General features: G+C 44.8%; 1 protein-coding gene and 1 non-coding gene across 2 annotated transcripts in view; one reads left to right on the top strand and one right to left on the bottom strand.

Moving 5' to 3' along the window:
* The first annotated feature begins 235 nt into the window (after positions 1–235).
* The window catches only part of RAMP3 (receptor activity modifying protein 3), a 72,961-nt gene continuing 49,537 nt past the window's right edge, over positions 236–23,659 (top strand). Inside the window, exon 1 of the mRNA XM_029062101.1 lies at positions 236–311. Coding sequence (XP_028917934.1) covers positions 260–311 — 52 coding nt within the window. The 5' untranslated portion in view covers positions 236–259. The remainder of the gene's footprint in view (positions 312–23,659) is intronic.
* Positions 12,125–12,262, bottom strand: LOC114811812. The gene has a single exon (XR_003759508.1). It is a non-coding gene; the product is annotated as a small nucleolar RNA SNORA7 (small nucleolar RNA).

Below are 23,659 nucleotides of genomic sequence, written 5' to 3' on the forward strand. Positions count from 1 at the left end.
TTCCCGGTCCTCCTTCCTCCTCCTCCTCCCGTCCCCCTCCCCCATCCCGGTGGTTCCCCGCCCCCTCCCCTCCGACTGGCGGGCCGGGGATGCCAGACGGCCGGGAGCTTTTGTCCGGAGCGACCAGAGGAGGCTGGAGGGTCTCGTTGCTGCTGCTGCTGCTGCTGCTGCTGCTGCTGCTGGGGGACCCTCTCCCCGGGACCCCCCTTCCCAGGCCCCCCCCCCCCCTTCCCCAGCCCCGCGACCCCCCGAGCCCGCGATGGAGACTCCCGCCCTGCGCCTCCTGCAACTTTTCCTGATGCTCCTCGGCGGTGAGCGGGGCCGCCCCGGACCGGACCGGGGCGGTGGGGGGACGGGCAGAAGGGGAGGGGTCCGCCCGGGCTCCAAGGGAGGAGAGGTACCCCCCGCTCCGGAGCCTTCCCCCCCGAACCCCGCCGGCTGTCGCAAGTTTCGTCCCCCGGGGACGAGGGGGGAAGGACGCGGGGCGGCCTCTGGAGTTGGGAATCCCGCATCGAGGGGGCCGGGATGCGGGATGCGGGATGCGGGATGCGGGGCTCCGGACCTCCGGGCAAAGGAGCCCTCCCTCTCCTTGGATCGGATCTGCCCCCCCCCCCCCCAAATCCTTCCAATCCGAAGGCGCACCTCCTCCGAGAGGCCTTCCCAGACTAAGCCCCACTTTTCCTCCTCTCCCACTCCCTTCTGCGTCGCCCTGACCTGCCCTCCCTTGACTCTTCCCCCCTCCCAGACCTACGGCCCTTAATGTATAGATCTGCAATTCTCTTTCTTTAGGGCGATGTCTCTTTGCATTGATGTCTGTCTCCCCGCCGTAGACTGTGAACTCACCGTGGGCAGGGATTGTCTCTCTCTCTGTTGCTTTATTATACTCTCCCAAGCGCCTAATACAGTGCTCTGCACACGGTAAGCGCTCAATAAATACGATCGAATGAGGGAGAGTCCCCGGGGCAGGAGGAGGATGAGGGATGCCAGCCTTTCCCAGTGCCCAGGACAGGCCCATAATAATAATAATAATAATAATAATAATAATGATGTTGTTATTTGTTAAGGGCTTACTATGTGCAGAGCACTGTTCTAAGCGCTGGGGTAGCTGCAGGGTAATCAGGTTGTCCCACGTGAGGCTTACAGTCTTAACCCCATTTTACAGGTGAGGGAACTGAGGCACCGAGAAGTGAAGTGACTCGCCCACGGTCACACAGCTGACAGGTGGCAGAGCCGGGAGTCGAACCCATGACCCCTGATTCCCAAGCCCAGGGTCTTTCCACTGAGCCACGACTGCTTTATTATACTTTTCCAAGCGCCTAATACAGTGCTTTGCACACGGCAAGAGCTCAGTAAATACGATCGAATGAGGGAGAGTCCCCCGGGGCAGGAGGAGGATGAGGATGAGGGATGCCAGCCTTTCCCAGTGATCAGGACAGGCCCATCCCGCAGCCCCAGGGGGGCGAGGAGGGGAGGGGACTGCCTCGACTTCAATCGACGGGACCTTCCTCTGCATAAGAATAATAACTTGATACATGTTAAGCGCATGCTATGTGCCAAGCACTGTTCTAAGCACAGGGGTAGATACAAGGTAATCAGGTTGTCCCACTTGGGACAGTCTTAATCCCCATTTTTACAGATGAGGTAACTGAGCCACAGAGCACCATCGGAGGCCGAATTAGAACCCATGTCTTCTGACTCCCAAGACTGTGCTCTTTCTGCCTCTCCTCTCCCTACCATGGCCACCCACCTGGAGCGGCCGAGCTCAGGCCCCAGAGATGCGGAACCAGAAATGGCCGGGGGGGTGTGGGCCAGGAGAGGCCCTCCCCAGAGAGCCTTCATCCTCCCATCCAGGACCCTGTCTCCTCTGGGGTCAGTGGGCTGCCCAGGAGGGAGAGGAGCAGAGAGAGTGCCTGGGGAAAAAGAATAAAAAATTCCGTTATTCCCGTTATAGTCAATCCTTGTACTATCAGAGCTCTGCAGAGGCTCTCCCGGCCGCTGAAGATGGAACATAATGGTGGGGGGTGGGTGGGAGGGTACAGCAGCATACCTTTTGTCGGGCTGGGCGGCCTTTCTTCTGAACCTTTGCCCCCCCGGTTAGAGGTTGTCGGCACCCAGAGCCTTTCGGGACTGTCCCGGCCAACGTTTCCAGAGAAGCTGGAAAGTTTTTTGGGAACAGGGATAAGGCACAGGTAGATTGAAGAATCCTCCCATGGTATTTCTTGAGTGCTGACTGTGTGCGGAGCACTGAGAGAGTACGATACAAAAACGTATCCCCCGTCCACGAGGAGCTCACATTCTGGGATTTGAGTTTGTACCTCTTATTCACCCTCAGTCTCTCAACACATGTACAGATTGCTCATTTATTTTAGTTTCTGTCTCCTCTAGACTGTAGATTCCTTGTGGGCGGGTAACATATCAATCCACTCTGTTCTGTTATATTATACTCGCTCAGAACAGTGCTCTGCACACAGTAAGCTCTCAATAAATATCGCTGATGATTGATCCATCGATTGATTCTAGAGGGAAACATAGATTCCCTGAAAAGTAACTTAGCTTTTGTGTGGGAATTTCCCCTTATCAGGAAGTTACTGAATAATGGAGTAGCGGTGTGTTATAGCGGAAAGAACATAGGGCTGGGAGTCAGAGGACCTGGATTCTAATCCTTGCTCTGCAAGGTGCTTGCTGTGTGACCTTGGGTATGGCACTTAACTTCTCTAGGCCTCAGTTTCTTCATCTGTAAAATGGGAATTCGATACCTGTTCTCCCTCATACTTTGACTGTGAGCCCTATGTGGAACAGGGACTGTATTTGAACTGATTAACTTTTATCTACCCCAGCACTTAGGACAGTGCTGAGCTGAACAAATATAATCATTATAATGATAATAGTAATAATAATAATGATAGATGAAGCCCAGGTTCTTGTTATTTTACTCTTTAATACAGCAAGTGAGTCTTTCCTGAGGTGAAGAAGTTTAGTAAGAGGACTTGGAGAGAGGCTAAGGACTGACTCATTTTCTAGTAATAGGGTCAGAAGTGAGGGTGGATTAATTGGCTCATTGCTGATCCATCTTTCTTCATTGTACTCAATATTCTTGCCTGCCTTTAATTTGATTCCAGGGATCTCGCAGGGAGGAAAGAGAATGATTTCGTTTAGATTATACAAAGTGAATCTGCACATGATTAGTTAAGTCTTTGTAAATGTGGAAGTTGATTTTATGACACAAAAGGGTCAACTTCAGGTTATGGTTCTTGTCGAAACTTGGGGATTGCAAGGATTTATTTTTTCACAACTGCTACATTAATATCTTACATGTCCTATTATGTAAGCACTCACACACACACACACACACACACACACACACACACAGAGTCTCTTTTCCTTCAGTCTGTTATTTTAGTGTCTGTCTCCAGCACTAGTTTATAAGATCCTTGATGGGATAAATCTAATCTATTTACTCCCCTGTACTCTTTCAATTGCTTATACAGTGCTCTGCACAGAGAAGATGCTCAATGGATACTACTGATGGATTGAATTCCTTGCAGTTTTAAGGAATGTAAGATTAAGGCTTAGGATGTCCCAAGATTGGCTACCTCCCAGTACTCAGGCTGTTACTTGGGCATAAGATGAATACACTTTCCAGGAAATGAAGATATATTTTTAAAGTCAGTGTAGAGTGTGTACATAATGGGGGTGAGGCAGGGTAAAGGGGAGAGACTGAGGGGCAGATGGAATAGCAGGAGATTCCTGTAAATTTCTATTTACAGAATGGAAGTGGGGTTTTGAGATAACTTTATGATTGGGGCAGAATTTTGAAATCTCTGATTTCTCCTATAGATTTTAATCATGCAATTTAACCACTTGGCACGTTCAAGGGCTGTACAAACCATATTGCCCCTGTTTTTGAAACAGTTTTTGAATGACAGGAAGGTCTTTCAAACTCATCAAAATACATTCCAGGATCTAGCTGTCATCTCAAGTGAAAAATGTTCCCAGGGAAAGTATAAACTTCTCTGTCACTGTGTTTCTCTGTCTCTGACTGCCTCTCTACCCCCGCTTTTTTTCCCTCTTTCTCTCTCCCCTTCTCTCCCTGTCTCTCCCTCCCTGTTTCCCATCCTTCAGAACCTCTCTCCAACCTTATGTCCTACCTCAGTTAATTTAACCACCTTTGGCAAGATAGCTGAAACAGGTCAAGGGCTTCGTACAGTGCTCTGCACACAGTAAACACTCAATTAATACGAATGACTGAATGAATGGTCCCGAAGTGTCTTCACAGTAGGTTTTCCCCCCCCATAAATGGGATCCACAGAGTGTGTGTGTGTGTGTTTTAATTGTTGAAAGTACACACTCATGAAAGGATGATTTGGTTTTAAAAGATGAGTGTTTTTGTCATGGATTCCTTTGCTTCTTCCTTTTGAAAATCCCAAATTGTTTCTGTGACATGCCAAAGTTTGTAATGTGAAATCTGCTTCTGTGGTTGAACTGTGACAAACCAAGATTTATCCTGGGTCTGAAATGGTGGTTTTAGTGTCAAGTAGCTATAGTTCACACTGAAAGCATAGTTGTTTACCATTGCACGATTCCCTTAGGTTCAGACCATTTTCATCTGAACATTTGAACCAGACAATCCCCTCTATGTGCCTGAATATAAACTGCTTTTGCTTCTTCCTCCACTCCCCTTCTCAACTCCCACAGCCTATTTGCTCCAGGCTGAAATCCATTGTTTGAGAAACATACGTAAGTTTATTTTTGATGCCTGTTTTCCTTTCTTTCTAGCTTCATCCAACGAAGAACAGTCCTATTTTTACTTAGTGCCTCCGAAATCTGTTATTTTAACAAGTGACTAGGGTGACTCTGATGCAGTTTCTTTGTATTTACAGAAGACGAGTTCTTTACATTTACCCCGTTGTGTTAGTATCTGTCTTATTTTGGGGAAGAAATATTTAGTCATTTGCAGAGAACTATTTGTTTAGGTTTCTTATGTGTTGGTTTTAGAATTGTAATTACCCATCTTAATTTGAAACAACATTGAAAAAGTCATTTCCTTGAATCCTTTTGGTTACAGTGCTCTAGACTTTAAGCTCATCCCCTAGACTGTAAACTCGTTGTGGGCAGGGACTGTGTCGGTTTATTGTTGTACTTTACTCTCCCAAGCGCTTGGTACAGTGCTCTGCACACAGGAAGGGCTCAATAAATACGACCGAATGAACTGAATGAGTAACCAAGTTTACTACTTGGGGATTGGGAGATCAGGCGGGAGGAGAGTTGGGGAAGGGGATTGATTTTAGACAGTACTGGTGACCCAAAGAGCTTATCATCCAGATTCTGAGGTTAGACGTACTTACCTGCCAACACTACATCCGATTTGGAAAACTGAGAGAACTGGCTCTCGGAGCTGCTGACTCTGCCGCCGAAAGCGATGCTGGGACTTGGAGGAACCTGCAGTTTTTCAGAAGCCCATTGACCTAAGTACCTCATCGGCAGGCCCCATCGGAAGCATCCTTTCCGAACGAGAAGCCGCAGGTTCACCTGGGGCCTCCACCGACGCGAAGCAGGTGCTCCGTCTCCTTCTTTGCCTGGGCTCTGCGGAACCTGCTGCGTCTGGACCCTTTTCAACCCAGTGTCCTGAAGGAGCAAACAGTGGAATCTCGTGCCTTATTCGGGATCTTCCTGATGGTGGCAGCAGAAGGCATCCTAAATTCAAGTCCAAAAGAGAAGAAAACCCCGATAGCCCGCACTTTCTGTAGAGCTTAAACCCAAGGGGAAAAAACCAACCAAACACAAATCCTTTTCTTGCCCCATATCTTTAGCTCGGAGAGATCATTTGTCAAAGGCTATTTCCTGCGTCCCACTTTAAATCCCTACCTGCCAGGGATGTTATGAGGATAAAATGAGATGACTGAGGGGAAAGCCCCACAGAGGGAAGAGCACGGGCCCGGGAGTCAGAAGGTCGTGGATTATAATCCCGGCTCCACCACTTGTCTGCTGGGTGAGCCTGGGGAAGCCACTTTGCTTCTCTGGGCCTCAGTTACCTCATCTGTAAAACGGGGATTGAGACCGTGAGCCCCACGTGGGGCAAGGGACTGTATCCAACACCATTTTCTTGTATCCGACCCAGCTCTTAGTACAGTGCATGGCTCATAGTAAGTGCTTAACAAATATCCTTATTATTAATAATAATAATTCAAAGGAGTTTATCCCCTTGTGATTTAGACTTGGAGTATATATCACTAAAGGAATCAGATGTGACTAACCCCTCTGCAAAACGAAGGTGGATCTAGCTCCATCACGGGCCAGGAGGGAAATCCTGGTGAGAGGGCAGGAGAAAAGCGACGCTCTTCTAAACAGACCTACTTCAGTCTGAGACACCGCACTACCCAACGTAGAAAACCGGCTAACACACAGAGTCATGTGTGCATATCTATCCCAGTTACTGGGGAAGTCACCACCGCCACCGGAACCATGAGAAGCACCTGTGTTTACATTTCGACACAAACACACTTGTACATCTATAGACTGGGGCACAAAACTCTCCCCTCACCTACAGAGCCAGTAGTTATTCTCTAAGGAGGAGGCAAAGCCAAAGCGATTGGAAGCACACATGGTGTGCAAGATGTTGTGCTCAGAGAGGCACTCAGTGTGGAAGACCCCCTGCTCTTCCGCTTTACATGCTGATCCTTCCCACCGCTCAGCTCAATGGGGAAAAGAAGCGAGGAGAATAGAAATAGCGTAGTGGATAGAACACGGCCCCGGGAGTCAGAAAGTCATGGCTTCCAATCCCAGAACCACCACTCATCTGCTGGACGCCCCTGGGTAAATCATTTCTCTGAGCCTCAATGAACTCATCTGTAAAATAGGAATTGAGACTGTGAGCCCCATGCGGGACAGGGACTGTGTCCAGTGCAGTTCGCTTATATCCGCCCCAGCATTTAGTACAGTGTCTGGCAAATAGTAAATGCTTAACAAATGCCAGAATGATTATGATGATGATTATTAGAAAGTTTGCAGTCCTTGTGGTACTATGGGAGCCTTGAGCCATTCTGGAATTAAGCCTTGGTTCATCTTTAAGCAGACATAACCTCACTGACTTGATGCCAAGCTGAGTACTTGGCAGTGTGGCTTAGTGGAAAGAGAATGAGCCTGGTAGTCATAGGACTTGAGTTCTAATGCCGGCTCTGCCACCTACTTGCTGTGGGATCTTGGACAAGTCACTTAAATTCTCTGTGCCTCAGTTTGCTTAGCAGCAAAATGAGGATTCAGTGCCTGTTCTCCCTCCTACTTAGACTGTGATCCCCATATGGGCTCTGATTATCTTGCATCTACTCCAGTGCTTGGCACATAATAGGCATTAACAGAGGCTCCAATTGTTAATATCACTTTCACTCTCAGGACTTCAACTCTCAATACCCCAGATAACATGGATTTCTGCCTGAAATTTCTCAGAAACTTTAGCTGAATTGGAGTTGGTTTCCAGGTCATGAAGGAAAAATCCAAGAGAGGGCCTACGGTAGACATTTAGTGGATGCCTGAACTGACAGTTTATCATTTCTAATAGTTTTCTTTTAGGGTATTTGTTAAGCGTTTACTATATGTCAGGCATTGAACTCAACTCTGGGGTAAATAATAATAATAATGATGATAATCATATTAGTTAAGTGCTTACTATGTGCCAGGCACTGTACTAAGTGCTAATCAGGTTGGGCACAGTCCCTGTCCCTCAGGGGGTTCACAGTCTTAAATCCCATTTTTACAGAGGCGGTAACTGCGGTCCAGAGAAGTTAAGAGACTTGCCCTAGGTCACATAGCAGCCAAGTGGCAGAAGCTGGGAGCATAACCCGCGTCCTTTTGACTCCCAGGCCTGTGCTCAATCCACTAGGCCACACTGCTTCTCCATAGTTCATCATAGTACCATGTTGATACAGACCTTCCAGTGTCAGGGAACACTGAAAATACTTTTCCTTCTGTTTCTTGTTCTTTTCATTTTCATTCTTAGGAGAGCAGGGAAAAATTGTTACCACCCAAGGACAAACTGGCTAAACCAAATTATGGAATGGTCGAGTTGAGGTGTAGACTTCACTTTCTTGTTTCTGGGGCTTTCTAGAGAATAGATCACACACCTGAGAATTCCTCTGCTTGTTTTGCTTTTCATCACAATTGAATTCTCCTGCTCTGGTGGATTTGCTGAATGTAGATCAAGTTCTTTTTTGTACCTGTAAGGATGTCATCTTTTTTAGTTCCTGCAAGTGATCCTCCCTGGACCCAAGGGGATAATTCAGCCTTTTATTTCCCTGTGTATCAGAGAATGAAACGATAGAACTGAAACAGGACTAAAAGGTCATCCAATACATCCCTCTGCCCCCAGGCAGGACACTCCTAACCCATCCTGGTCCAATGACACTTTCCAGAGAAGGCACAGACCTGGTAGTCAGAGCAACTGGGTTCTAATACCGGCTCTACTACTTGTCTGCTGTTTGACCTTGGGCATCTTAACATCTCTAGGCCTCAGATACCTCATCTGTGAAATGGGTATTAAGGCTGTGAGCACCATGTGCTCCCCCGATTAGACTGGCCCCTCAATGGGCAGGGACTGTCTCTATCTTTTGCCGATTTGTACATTCCAAGCGCTTAGTACAGTGCTCTGCACATAGTAAGCGCTCGATAAATACTATTGAATGAATGAATGAAAGTGGAATATGGATTGTGTCCCATCTGAACATCTTGTATCTACTCTAGCACTTAGTTCAGTGCCTGACACATAGGAAGTGCTTAATGGATACCAATGAAAAAGAAAAGGCAATTTCACCACCTCCTTCCATCTCTCTCCTTAAGCCCAAACATCTTCATATTAGAAGCTCTCCCTTAGAGCTGGGCTAACTGATACCAAAGCTCAGTCACTCATTTTTTGAATACAAATCTTTCTTGTAAATCAGAAAAACAGTAAAACAGAAGAACCAGTTTTAACTACTTCAAGGTCACAAGCAGTCTTATTTAACGAAAGATCTTCAACCAAGTGAAAGCACAGTGCAGGTAGAGAGTTTTGGTTTTTATTAGTTTTGCAAAAACTTCACACTATTTTTCAGTTTCACCCAAAGATTTTTTACTGTGTTCCACCAAAATGGAAGGCAGTAAAATAGAGATTTTTGGGGGTGGAAATTATGGCACTTTTTTGTACCGAAAATCTGTATGGAGAGAAGTCTATCTCCATGCCTAAATGATAGCCTGAAAACACAGAGGTAGGAGTTCTAAGCCAGGTTCTTCCTCATATTTGCAGTCTGAATTTAGGGAAGCCCCAGGATTCTAAAAAAAGGCAAACTCTACTAATCTACCTCAGAGACCTCTGGAAAATGATGATAAATGTCCATAAAATACTCACAGATATAAATTCTTAACGATAATGGCAGTCATGGCAAACTTCCACCCTTTCTCCCAAAGTGACATATTGAAAATGTGTTAAATGAATGTGTATAGTTTTCTCTAGGTCCAGGGCTTGTGTTTGTACAACCATCTGTATGAAATCTGCTGAAAGTCTACTAAGGAAGATGAAATCAACTGTGACTGACCCTACCACCCAGAGGAGAAAACCATATCTCTCTGAGCCAAAAATCAGACTCGCATTGGATCTTGTAATTGCTAAGGAGTTTGTTATCTTTTGGGAAAAAGCAGAGGCCTCGAGATGAGGAAACAGGCTATTTAGGCCAGGACAGAGCACAGAGTTGCTGATTGACTGCCAACCCCTTGAATGAGAAGAGGCCAAAGGTTGAGCTCTCTGTTTCTTGACATAATTGAGAATTTCACTTTTATTAATTTGGGGAATCCAGGAGGTGGGAATCTGTCTTGGAATGGTCTCTGGCCGAGTGAATGTGTAGTGGATGAGTGCATGGCACATTATGGGAAGGGAGCAGGTCTACCAACTCTATTGCACTGTACTCTCTCAAGTGCTTACTTCAGTGCTCCGCACAATGGGAACAGTGATTGACGGATTGATTGGAAGATGATGATAATGTACTGGTTTGGATTGGGGCTAAGGCAGAAGGGCAAGATGAAGAACTGACTGCATATACTAAGTCTAGCATTGTTTTCACCAATATTTCACTAATATTCTCTCAAGATCCCCAAATCAAGGCCTCTGTTCTTGTTCAGGGCTCACAGCCTTAATCCTTCTTTTACAGATGAGGAAACTGAGGCCCAGAGCTGTTAAGTGACTTGCCCCAGGTTATAGAGCAGACAAGTAGCAGAGCCGGGATTAGAACACAGTTCTTCTGACGACCAGGCCTTTGTCTTCTGTGTATTGCATCGATGCACCAGGGTGGGCTAGGAGTGTCCTGCCTGGAGGCAGAGGGATGCATTGGATGACCTTTTAGTTCTATTTCAGTCCTATCATTTCATTCTCTTATGCACAGGGAAATGAAAGACTGAATTATCCCCTTGGGCCCAGGGAGGTCACTGGCAAGAACTAAGGCCTTGTTAAGAACTCTGCTGCAGACCAGGGGAGGTATCTACAATTCAGAGTCATCAATACCACTGGAGGAGTTGGTTTGCTTTTTGTCGAGGGCAGGATTTTCCTCAGTTCTATTTTCCTAAGCCACGAAAACCAGAGGTTTAACTTCTCTCCCACTTGTCTGTTAAGTTCCCTGATCGTATCTATCGACTCTATCATACTGTACTCTTTCAAGTGTTCGGGACAGTGCTCTGCACATAGGAAAAACTCAGTTGATAGCATTGACTGATCGATCGATTCTTTCAGATGAAAGACGCCATTTCTGGAAACCAAAGGGTTTCTCCGAAGGATGGATACAGAAGTGAATGGGGATTCCACTGGAGTATGTGTCTGTACAAATCAGGTTTCCCTTTTCTTGAGCATCTTGGAGATCTCACCCACACAGTCTCTGCTGTTGAGTCAGAGGAGTTTTGAGAACCAAGGGCTGGGTAAGGGTTGAATGGTTTGCCATTTTGTCCTGGTTCAGGCCTGAGCCCTCTTATATGCCTTCCCAGTTAATATCATCTGTGAAGTTATTAACCATTGTCAGAGTTGACTCAAGACAAAGTTTTGGCTTAATTAGGGTGTGAAGTCCTGGTGGTTATCATGGTAGAGTTGTGCTCTTGGCTTTTACTACCCCGTATTAAAATTCCAACTGAGCTTTGCCAGCAAGAATATACAGAACCAGGTAGCAGAATTTAGACCGTAAACTCCCCTCTAGACTGTAAACTCATTGTGGGAGTTGGCAGACCCATTCCCTGCCCATAATGAGAATCAAGCAGCTTCCCAACATGTTTGTGCTTATCCCGGCTCCTTAAAAAGAGAAGCCACAGCTCCCTAAAATGAAAGAGAGGTGACAAAATCAAGTTTCCATGGAGAGGGGCCGGAAGGGGAGGAAAGGCTGCTCCATATTTTTCAATCCTTGAGGGGAAAGAATGCTGAGGGGCTCTTTTGCAGAAATCTAGTGACTGATTGTCCAGTGAGCAAAGAGATTTAGATGTGGGGCCTAAACTCCCTCTGAGAGATTCCACTGGCTTAGTTCTGGGGCACAGGGACAAGGAAGAAATGGGGTGAGAAGCCCTGTCCGGCCCAGGATTTGGGGGCGGGGGTAGGGCATGGAGGCTTTTAAAAGGGAGAAACCGTGTGACCTAGTGCCTAGAACACGGGCCTGGGAGTCAAAAAGACCAGGGTTCTAACCCCAGCCCTGCCGCTTGTCTGTTGTGTGACCTTGTATAAGTCACTTCACTTCTCTTTGCTTCGGTTCCCTCATCTGTAAAATGGGAATTCAGTACTTATTCTGTGGGACTCTCTCAAGCATTCAGTACAGCGCTTTGCATACTACTGATTGACTGATTGTCAGGAACTGTGTCTGACCTGATTTTCTTGTACATACTCCATGTGTGACATACAGTAAACAGATTGTCTTGTCTTATGCTGTCGTGTCATTTTCAACCCATAGTGATGCCATGGACACATCTCTCTCAGAACGCCCCACCTCCATCTGCAATCGTTCTGGTAGTGTATCCATAGAATTTTCTTGGTAAAAATCCGGAAGTGGTTTACCATTGCCTCCTTCCATGCAGTAAACTTGAGTCTCCACCCTTGACTCTCTTCTGTGCTGCTGCTGCCCAGCACAGGTGAGTTTTGACTCGTAGCAGAATACCTCCTACTCACTAGCCACTGCTCAAGCTAGGAATGGAACGGGTAAGCCTCTACCTGACTCTCCCTCCAGTAGTCAAGACCGGTAGAGTACTGGGAACTCTCCAGATGTGACCCTGAGAGGAGGAGTAAACAAATACCACATAGTAAACAAACATAGTGAACAAATACCACAATTATTTTTAGTTTCAACATATCACAATGGAAATGAAGTTCAATGGTTTCTAAAAACCGCAAAGCCGCATTAAAGAGCTCAACAGGAGGGTTTGTTCATTGGCTTTTCTTCCCTCCCCCTTGCTACAATGCAATTTTGAGATACCTCTGCAGGCATCATTTTTAAACCCGCAGAGGGGAGCTGAGAACTTGACAGTTACCGGGAAACCTGCTACCATACGTTTTTTAGCAATCTGCCAGCCAAGTAAGGTGCTTTACAGCAGGAGGAGAAGGATGGAAATGCTCGGAGTTATTGGATCAATGCTAATTTTATTGCCAGGAGTGGGAGGGAAGCCAGGACAGAAAGGTATCAAGTAAAAATCAGTCATTTCCAAAACTTAAATTTTGTTAAAGGGTAGTTTGTAGTTACTTGTGTATAGCCCAGTTTTCAGTGTTGGCCAAGCCAGCTCTGTCTAGTAGGAGCGGGTCTGGATCGGGTGGCATCGGTGATTTTTACTGAGCACTTGCGGTTGGCAGAGCACTGTTCTAGGGGCTTGGGAGAATACCATAAAGTGAGGAGACATGATCCCTGCCCTTGAAGAGTTTACAATCTAAATGGGGAGAGAGACATTATAATTCATTACAGGCAGGGGAAGCAATTGAATATAAAGAAGCAGCCTGGCTTAGTGGAAAGAGCATGGGTCTGGGAGTCAGGGGACCTTGGTTCTAATCCTGGTTCTACCGCCAGTGGCTTTAAGTCACTCAATCACCTGGCCCCCTCCTTCCTCACTTCACTACTCTCCCTCCTACTACAACCCAGCCCGCACAATTTGTTCTTCTAATGCTGACCTTCTCACTGTATCTCAATCTTGACTCAATCTCAAGATTGAATCTTCAATCTCATCGCTGACCTCTCCCCAGTCCTGCCTCTGGCCTGCAACGCCCTCCCTCCTCATATTCGACAGTGACTCTCCCCGCCTTTGAAGCTTTACTGAAGGTACATCTCCTCCAAGAGGGCTTCCCTGACTGAGCCTCTTTTCCTTTTCTTCAACTCCCTTCTGCATCTCCCTGACTGACTCCCTCTGTTCGTCGGAGGTCCCAGCCCCACAGCACTTATGTACATACCTGTAAGTTATTTATTTATGTTAAGGTCTGTCTCCCTCCTAGACTGTAAGCTCACTGTGGGCAGGGAATGGGTCTGTTCATTGTGATATTGAACTTTCCCAAACTTCACAAAGTAAGCGCTCAGTAAATACGATTGACTGACCGACTGACATGTCTGCTCTGGGACCTTGGGCAAGTTACTTAACTTCTCCATGCTTCAGTTACCTCATCTTTAAAATGGGGATTAAATCCTATTCCCTTCTACTTAGACTGTTAGCCCCATGTGGGATGGGGACTAGGAACAACCCGGTTATCTTGTATCTACCCCACTACTTAGTACAGTGCCTATACTAAGAGCTTAACAAGCACCATTAAAAAACCAAAAGATTTGTGCACCCATCCCTCATTTTCAAAGTATGATGGTGAGATCCTATCCTTTCAAGTGAGCATGGGAAGAAACAGATATGTGAACTGACACACCCTCCTGAATTGTTTGCATGTCAGACTAGATTCTTGCTGTGCTAATGAAAGAGTCCTAGTAAGGGCTTTGTCACCATTTCCAAACTGGCCTCATGATGTCCCAAACCTTGCCCAGGGAGAGCCATCTCTCTCTCAATCAATCAGTGGTATTTATTGAATGCTTACTAAATGCTTACTGCATGCAAAGCATTATACTAAGCACTTGGAATTGACTTGCATTCTCCCGAGCACTTAGTACAGTGTTCTGCGCATAGAAGAGGAAGGCTCATGGTGTAGTGGATAGAGCACGGGCCTGGGAGTCAGGAGGTCATGATTTCTAATCCTAGCTCCACCACTTGTCTGCTGTGTGACCTTGACTTCGCTTCTCTGTGCCTCAGTTACCTCATCTGTAAAATGGGGATTGAGATTGTAAACCCCACGTGGGACAGGGACAGTGTCCAACCCATATCAGTATCCACCCCAGCTCTTAGTAGAGAGCCTGTCATATAGTAAGTACTTAACACCACAGTTATTATTATTATTCTAGTATGCGCTCAATAAGTAGCACTGATTGACTTTTGCCCACCAGGCTGGTGCTGCAGTGGCATCTCCATTGTCCATAGCTCGATCCCCTTGTTTGAAGCTGCGCTCCATCTTGTCTTTAGATAATTTATTCTGCCCTCCTGGCTCATGGGCGCCCCCCTCCTGTTCACTAACTAGAAGGGCTCTGAGTCTCCTATGGTCTTGATCAGAGGATCTGTGGGACTGGAAGCATCACATCAGTGTTGGTGAGCTGAAAACATTCTGGGGCCTCCCTGTTGGCCATCTTGTCCTGCTTCTTGACCTTGAATTTGTTTTTTTAATGGCATTTGTTAAGCAATTACTATGTGCCAGGCACTGTGCTAAGTGCTGGGGTGGATATATAATAATTGCTTAACAAATGCCATTAAAAAAAAAACTTGTGATGCTAGCTTTCTTTTAACCTTGCCTCATCTGTCTCTACATTTATAGCCCAACCCCTCCTTTGTGATCTGTTTTCTAGCCAGGAGTGTCAGGCCAAACTCCAGATTGAGGCTGGGCAGGAAGCCAGCCGGCCCAAATGAGTTAGGCAGTGAGAGCGGCAAGGGGAAGATTCAGGAGGTGGGAAACTTTCATATATCAAAATTATCTTTGAAAGCCACCCGAGGATAGTAATAATAACTGTGGTATTTATTAAGTGCTTTCTATGTTGCAAGCACTGGGATAGATACAGGGTAAGCAGGTTGAACATGGTTCCTGTCCCACATGGGGTTCACACTCTTAATCCCCATTTTACAGATGAGGTAACTGAGGCCCAGAGAGATTAAGTGACTTGCCCAAGGTCACAAACAGACAAATGGCAGAGCTGGAATTAGAACCCACCGTCCTCTGACTCCCAAGCCTGTGTTCTTGCCACTAGGCCATGCTGCACCTTGAAATCGCTTGTAATTACTGATCCATGGGCTTCAACTCAGAAATCCTTTGATATTGAATCTGTTGGTTGAGTGCTCAGTTAATTGTGCACAACTGATGTAGTGAAGAACTGCAGACTTTTCTGCATTTTGAAAGTGCATAATTTGAGTGATGTGGAATTGCATACATCTAACCAAAACCGTTAAAATATCATTTCTGGGTTTAGGGTTACCTGGATTTTTCACACTAAAGACAGGGAACATTTTCACATAAGCATTTATAGTCTCTTTAAATGCTCTCCATTTGCAATAAAAGTTTCATTTGGATTTTTTTCTTATGGTTAAGTAAGGAAACCATTTTTCATGTTACTAACTTTGGTTATGTCACCAAAGAATCATAATGGCTGTGGTTTTTAAGCGCTGACATAAATGAAATACAGTCAGATCAGACGCCATCCTCGTCCTACCTGAGGTTCCCAGTGTAAGGGATAGCCTACTGTAAGTTCTCTGGGTTAATTTTTAGTTTACTGCATGAGTTCTTTCAAACACCCCTCTCATCCATGAGAGATAAAGTACTTTAAATGTAGAGAACCTGCCAAAATGCACCGCCATGACTCTGAGCACTAGCATGACTCTAAGCACCAGCATTTGAGAAACTGGCTATAGAAGTAAAAGCTATGAAGAAAGGGAAAGCTCTTCTCTCTGGTAGCAATCCTGGTTTTTTTATGGTATTTGTTAAGCGTATACTTTGTGCCAGGCACTGTACTAAGTGCTGGGATGGATAAGAGCTAATCACTTCCCACGTGGGGCTCACAGTCTCAATCCCTGTTTTTAGATGAGGTAACAGAGAAGTTAAGTGATTTGCCCAAGGTTACACAGCAGATAAGTGGCAGAATCAGGATTAGAACTCAGGTCCTCTCTCTTCCAGGCCCATGCTCTTTTCACAAGACCACCCTTTTTCCCATTGCTGACACGATCCTAAGTTGCATTCTTCCATCTGGTCACGCTACTGAAGAATATCATTAATCATATTCACCTTGTATTGGAGTGGCTTCACACCAAAATTCAGCCCAGAAGACCTGGTCTTTAAGACATGACAGATGCAGGAATCTTTTCACGGTATTCCTAATCATTACAGAAGCATTTTTTCACCATCAGAGCAGCTGGGCTCAAGCAATTTCTAAGCCAATTTGGTTTCAAGTTTCAAACTAAACCAGAAGTCTACATAGCTGTATTAGTGTCTAATCTTCTAAATGGCCATTAGGGCTGGATCTGCAACAAATGATTATCTGTCTTCTGAATCCACCTATGCATTTAAATCTGTATCCTTTAGCACTTCACATTCACCCCACCCTCAGTGCCACAATACTTATCCTTAATTTATTTTAACGTCTGTCTCCCCTGCTAGACTGAAAGCTCATTATTTTTCATTCAATTGTATTTACTGAGTGCTTACTGTGTGCAGAGCACAGTACTAAGCACTTGGGAGAGTACAATACAACAATAAACAGACTCATTCCCTGCCCACAACGATTATTATTGTATTTCTTAAGAGCTTGCTATATATCAAACACTGCTCTAAGTGCTGGGGTAGATATAAGTTAATATATAAGTTATTCAATTTGGACAGAGTCCCTGTCCCACATGGGGCTCACAGTCTAAACTAGAGGAAGAACAGATATTTAATCTCCATTTTACAAATGAGGAAACTGAGAAAGAGAGGCATTAACTGACTGGCCCAAGGTCACTTAACAGTCAAGTGGGATGAGAAGCGTGGCTTAGTGGAAAGAGCACGGGCTTGGGAATCAGAGGTCATGGGTTTTAATCCTGGCTCCGCCACTTATCAGCTGTGTGACTTTGGGGAAGTCACTTAACTTCTCTGTGCCTCAGTTACCTAATCTGTAAAATGGGGATTAAGACTGTGAGCCCCATGTGGGACAACGTGATTACCTTGTATCTACACCGGCATTTAGAACCGTGCTTGACACATAATAAGTGCTTAACAAATTCCATAATTATTATTGTTATTATTATTATGATGATGATGAGAATCATGGTCTCCTGACTCCCATTCCAGACCTCTTTCCGATGTGGCACGTTGATTCCAAGATGCTCCAGTTGAGAAAAGGCTTAAAGGATACTGTGATAACAAAAGGAAATTGCGAAGCGCAGCTCACAATAAGGGACTATATCAGTGTGGAATGTGTTGACCTCCTATTCTTTTTTATAAAATGGCATTTGTTGGGGTAAATATAAGCTAATCAGGTTGGATACAGTTCACGTCCCACGTGGAGCTCGCAGTCTTAGTTCCCATTTTACCGATGAGATAACTGAGGCATATAGAAATGAACTGACTTACCCAAGGTCACAAAGCAGAAGCCACTGAGCTGGGAATAGAATCCAAGTCCTTCTGACTTCCAGGCCTGTGCTCTGTCCACTAGGTCATGCACCTTCTCTTTTCATCCATACCTGTATGAAGATCGCTCCATCAGTAATGACATTTTGAGAAACGAAGAATGGCTCGTTTTCTCTCTAATTGAAGGAGTCTAAATGACAGAATCACTGACAATTTAAACAGCATCAAACACCTCCTCTTTGGGGGTAATAATAATAATAACTGTGGTACTTGGTAAGTGCCTGCTTTGTGCCAGGCACTATAGTAAGTGCCAGGGTGGATACAAACAAATCAGGTTGGACACAGTCCCTGTCCCACATGGCGTTCACAGTCTTAACTGTGACAGTCTTAACATATCCATGTTTTACAGATGAGGTAACTGAGACCCAGAGATGTGAAGTAACTCGCCCAAGGCCACACACTGACAAGTGGCGGAGCCGGAATTAAAAGTCATGACCTTCTGACTCCCTGGCCCGTGCTCTATCCACTATGCCATGATTCTTTCTGTACTAGTTGGAAGGCATTCAGTTTTGGCTCCACTTAAATCATATTATTGTTCTGAAATCGACCCTGTTTTTTGGGGTTAGCCATGTTGAAGGCGGTTTGCCAAAAGAACATAAGTAACAGCCACGGAGGGAGGGTGGAGGATGGGCATGGAATAAATTAGGTGGATAGATGGGTGATTCAGACAAAAGACACAACTCTTCGAAAGACCTTTAAGGTGAGAGATGGTCATTTCTGACACAAAACTAAAAAAGCTAAGATCTTTAGGGTTAGGCACATACTGTTATTCAAACATTTTTTGCTTGCCAAGATGGGTTAAAAGTAGGGATGCCTTTCAGATTCATGATTTTTCAAACATTTCCTTGTCAGTAGTGAGTCATGAGCCTCTGTTTGAAATTTCTGCATCATTTCCCTTTTCTGAGCTACAAAATGAAAGGTCTCCTTGAAGCCCAGTCCCACTCCTGGGATTAACACTTCGTGTAACTTGAAGCATCAAAACTGGACTTGCCATTCATAATTGTCATCATCATCATCAATGGAATTTCTTGCATGCTTACAGTGTGAAGAGCACTGTTCTAAGCACCTGAGAGAGCTCTATACAACAGAGTTGGTAGACTCATTCTCCGTCCATAACAAGCTTACAGTCTAGGGTGGGGGGGGGACAGACATAGATATAAATCAATCATTTTTATAATTCATAATTTATAGATATCAATCAATGATGCTTATTGAGAGTTTGCTACGTGCAGAATTTGGAGAGTTTGGAGAGTACAATACAAGAGAATTAGCAGTCACGTTCCCTGCCCCTGACAAGCTTACAGTCTAGATGGGGAGACGGACTAATGTAAATGAATAAACAGTTTATATTATACAATTTCCAGATATACAGATAAGTGCTCAGAGGTTGCCGGTGGGGAGAATATCAAATTCCCAAATGTCACAGATCCAAGTGCATAGATATGCCCTTGGGTATACTACCTCAATTATATTTCCCTTGTACTTCATTATGTTCCTCCCATAGAAGGACATGCCCTTTTCCTCTGGTTATTTCCCCAAATAATCAGCATCCAATCTGCTTAAATCACTTCATAACTTGGCTCATCTCATTGGCAGGAAGGACTGTTCACTGTCCAGAACCTCAGAAAGATTTCCCATATCCATTTTAGTCATTGGAAGGAAGGACTGTTCAATGTCCAGAACCTCAGAAAGATTTCCCATATCCATGTTAGTCATAAATATTTGGTCAGGAAAAATTCAGCAGATCATTAATTCCATCCCTTTCCTCAGAAAGTCAGAGAAAGGAACTCCCAGCAGAGATAACAATAATGATGATAATAATAATATTAAGTGTTAAGTGGTTACTGTATGCCAAGTACTTTACTAAGTACTTGAGCAGGACAATTAGTTTGGACACAGTCCCTGTCCCACTTGAGGCTCACAGTCTTAGAGGTGGGGAGAAAAGGCATTTTATCCCTATCTTACTGATGAGGGAACTGAGGCGCAGATAAATCAAATGACTTGTCCAAGGTCATAAAGAAGGCAAATGGCAAAGATGAGATTAGATTCCAGATCCCCCTACTCTCAAGGCCTGGGCTTTTACCACAGAGTCATGAGATGTAGCCCGGGAGATTGCCTCCCTCTATCTAGGTTTTGGAAGGGCCTAGTCCATAGTTAAGTGTAGGGAAGGCCAACCCTGGTCATTTCTGCCTTCGCTTTCACAACCACTGCCACCAACCTACCTTATTTTCCTCCTCACTGCCTCTTCAAGCCTTCCTCATTACCTATGCACTGGATTCTTCCCCCTGAGCATTTAGATACTCAACCCATCTCCTCCATCCTCAAGGCACGCGTGTACCTAGTCTAAAACTCTGTTGCTTCCCCCGATGATAATTTTAACGTGCATCTTCTCAGCTAAATTGTAAGCCCTCTGAGAGCCGGAATCTAGTCTACTAACTCTATTGTAATATTCCAAGGGCATAATAATAATAACTGTGGAGTTTGTTAAGCATTCACTATTGCCTGGCACTATACTAAGTGCTGGGGTGGATACAAGTAAATTGGGTCGGACACAGTACCTCCCCCGTTTGGGGCTCTTAATCCCCATTTTACAGATGAGGTAACTGAGGCACAGAGAAGTGAAGTGACTTGCCCAAGGCCATACAGCAGATAAGGGGTGGAACTGGGATTAGAACCCATGACCTTCTGACTCGCAGGCCCGTGCTCTGTCCACTACTCCATGTTAGTATAGTGTTCTGAACAGATAAAGTGCTCAATAAATATAACATTGTTAGTGGCATTCTCTGTTCTCAGATGGGGAAATAGAGGCACTGAAGTGATAATATTGCTCCAAACCTATCTGAAAACAGTGGGTCAGCTGGTGTCGGACTGAATAAAGTTTGGCCTCCAGGTCAATGACTTGGGGTGGATCGATCAGCAAAATAAGTCTTATGGTTTGCTTGCTTTTGTGTCTTTCTGCCTTTCCTTTCCTTTTTCTCCAGACTGGTTAAGTTGGAGGGGGCGGGGAGGAAAGAAGGAGTAAGAAGCCATCTGGTCTTCTGATGCTCCACTTTGTTTCACTCTTTGGAGCCAAAAGGGCTGAATAGAATTTAATGTCAAATTGAATTAACCCCCGGAGCATCAGAAACCGCAAGAATATATTATATTGCCCCTCAGAAAGGACAAAATTTCTTAGTTAAGTAGCGACTAAGCCCTTCTTTCCTCTTCTCCCATTCCCTTCTGGGTTGCCTTGACTTGCTCCTTTTATTTATCTCCCCTCCCCGCCCCCCAGCATTTATGTACATATCTGTGCTTTTATTTATTTTTATTAATGTCTCTCTCCCCCTGTAGACTGTAAGCTCTTTGTTGGCAGGGAATCTGTTATATTTTACCCTCAAAGTGTTTATGCAGTGCTCTGCACACAGTAAGTGCTCTGTAAATACAATTGACTAGCTGATGGTTAGGAGACTATGATTCTAATTCTTAAGGCTTTAATCCTCACTGAGAAAGGAACTCTAATATAAGCAACCAGACCTGAAGGACAAAGACATAGTCCTGGGCATGCTAAGGTTGTGATTTAGAATCCAAGGTTTAGCTTCAGTGTGGTCTAGTGGAAAAAGCACAGATCTGGGAGTCAAAGGACCTGGGTTCTATTTCTGGCTCTGCTACTTGTCTGCTATGTGACCTTGGGGAAGTCACTTGACTCCTCTGGGCCACAGTTCCCTCATCTGCAAAATGAGGATTCAATAGCTGTTTTCTCTCCTACTTAGAATGTGGGATCTGATTATCTCGTGTCTACCCCAGTGCTAAGGACAGCACTTGATACGGAGTAAGTGCTTAACAAATACAATGACTATTTAATTATTGTTGTTTTTATTATTAGCCATAGCTTCTTTAGATGTTCACGGATCGGCAAAGGCTATTGAGTGATGTAGTCTGTGGTTCGTTGTGGAAAATGGAACCCCAACCAGGAAGTCAATCAATCAGTGATATTAATTGAGCACTTACTATGCTCAAAGCCATTTCCTCCTCATTTCCTCCTCATCGGCCCAACTTTCCAGAATTTATCTGGTCTTCTGGGATTGAGTGCTATTTGCAGCTCCCTCCATTAGACTGCTTCTGCTGTTAGTGGATCTAGTTTCTTTTAGAAAAAAATACAAATATTGAGGGCCATTTTCCTCTGGGTTTTGGGAAGGACTAGAACTGAAGTTCCCAGCAGAGCTAAGCTGTTTAGTCAGGTGTGCTGTTTGCTTACCCATGAAATCAGAGCTTCCTCATCGAAGTGATACTGATACTTTGTTTTACCTAGATAATTCATGGTTGAATAACTGTTGTATTTTGCTTCCAGCCTGTTTCCTGAGTAGGGAGTGCAGTGTTTCTCTGAATAAGGACTTAAAGTGGGAACGATTCACAGAGATGTCCAGAAACGGAGATGTTCAGAGAAGCAGCATGGCCTAGTGGAAAGAGCATGGGTGTGGAAGTCACAGGTGCTGGGTTCTAATCCCAGCTCTGCCCCTCCTCTGCTGTGTGACCTTGGGCAAGTCACTAACTTCTTGATGCCTGTTACCTCAGCTGTAAAGTGGAGATTAAGACTGTGAGCCCCATGTGGGACATGTCCAGCCTGATCGGCTTATCTCTGTCAAAACGCTTAGTACAGTGCCTGGCACATAGAAAGGGCTAAATAAATACCATTGGAAAAAAAAAAAAGAAAAATATGTGTGCCTGTCATAAAACAGGCTATTTAGAAGCTGCTGATCAAGCCAGAGTGAAGTACAGAATTGCCTAGCTATTCTCTGGGTGAGATCACATTCCAACAATCTGTTGAGTAATAGAAGCCCACGTGCATTCTTTGGCCTGAGAGATGCAGGCTGACTGGGTAGACAGGCCATATTCCCTGATTAATTGTCCAGTGTTCTCCGCTTCGTTTCAGTCATATCTATCCAGGCACAAATGACCGAGAGGGAGTTGAAACTTCTTGAGGCCCTGTTTAAATGGACCAGATGTTTTAAAATTATTTTAAGTGAAATTATTTAAGTGTGTACATATGTTCACTCTATTTATTTTTACAGTGTTGTGTAAATATTTTTATGTTTCTCTCCCCTGTTAGAGCGTGAGAAATAGCATGGCCTAGTGGATAGAGTACAGATCTGGGAGTCAGAGGACCTGTGTTCTAATCCCAGCTCTGCCACTTGTCTGCTGTGTGACCTTGGGCAAGCCACTTCACTTCTTTAGGCCTCAGTCCCTCATCTGTAAAATGAGGATTGAAACTGTGAACCCAATGTGGGACACGGACTGAATCCAACCTGATTAGCTTGTATCTACCTCAGCGCTCAGAACAATGCCTGGCACATCGTAAGCACTTAAGAAATATCATTTTAAAAAAATAAGCTATCTGTGGGCAGGGAATGTGTCACTTCTTTATTCTGTACTTCCCAAGTACCTACTACGGGGTACAACATCAAGGGGATGCTAAATAAAATAAATGCAATTAAGTCAGTCAGTTGGGTTTAATGAGTGCTTACTGTTTTCAAATCACCGTACTAAGCACCTGAGAGAGAACAGTGTAACAATATAACAGATATATTCCCTGCCAATAACGAGCTTACAGTCTAGCGGGACTACTATTATCACTATTTCTACTATTACTGCTACTATGCGTAATATATAAATTTATTCATGACTAGCTGAATACTTTCAGCCATTATCCAGATTCATTTATTTCTTCAAACCAATGACTAAACACTTAGTACTGTGCCCTGCCCACCACAAGTGCTCAGTAAATACAATTTATTGAATACCCACAAAATCCTCGTGAGGCAAAGAGGGGCCCTGTTTTTCAAATGGGAAAATAGGGATTGGTGATGATGGGAATGGCAACAGCAGTATTCATTCATTCAATCATCCAGTCATATTTATTGAGTGCTTACTGTGTGTAGAGCACTGTACTGAGCACTTGGGAGAGTAGTGACTGTCATGACAACT

Source organism: Ornithorhynchus anatinus, chromosome 4, assembly GCF_004115215.2.
Source record: "Ornithorhynchus anatinus isolate Pmale09 chromosome 4, mOrnAna1.pri.v4, whole genome shotgun sequence".
NCBI classification, from domain to species: Eukaryota; Metazoa; Chordata; class Mammalia; order Monotremata; family Ornithorhynchidae; genus Ornithorhynchus; species Ornithorhynchus anatinus.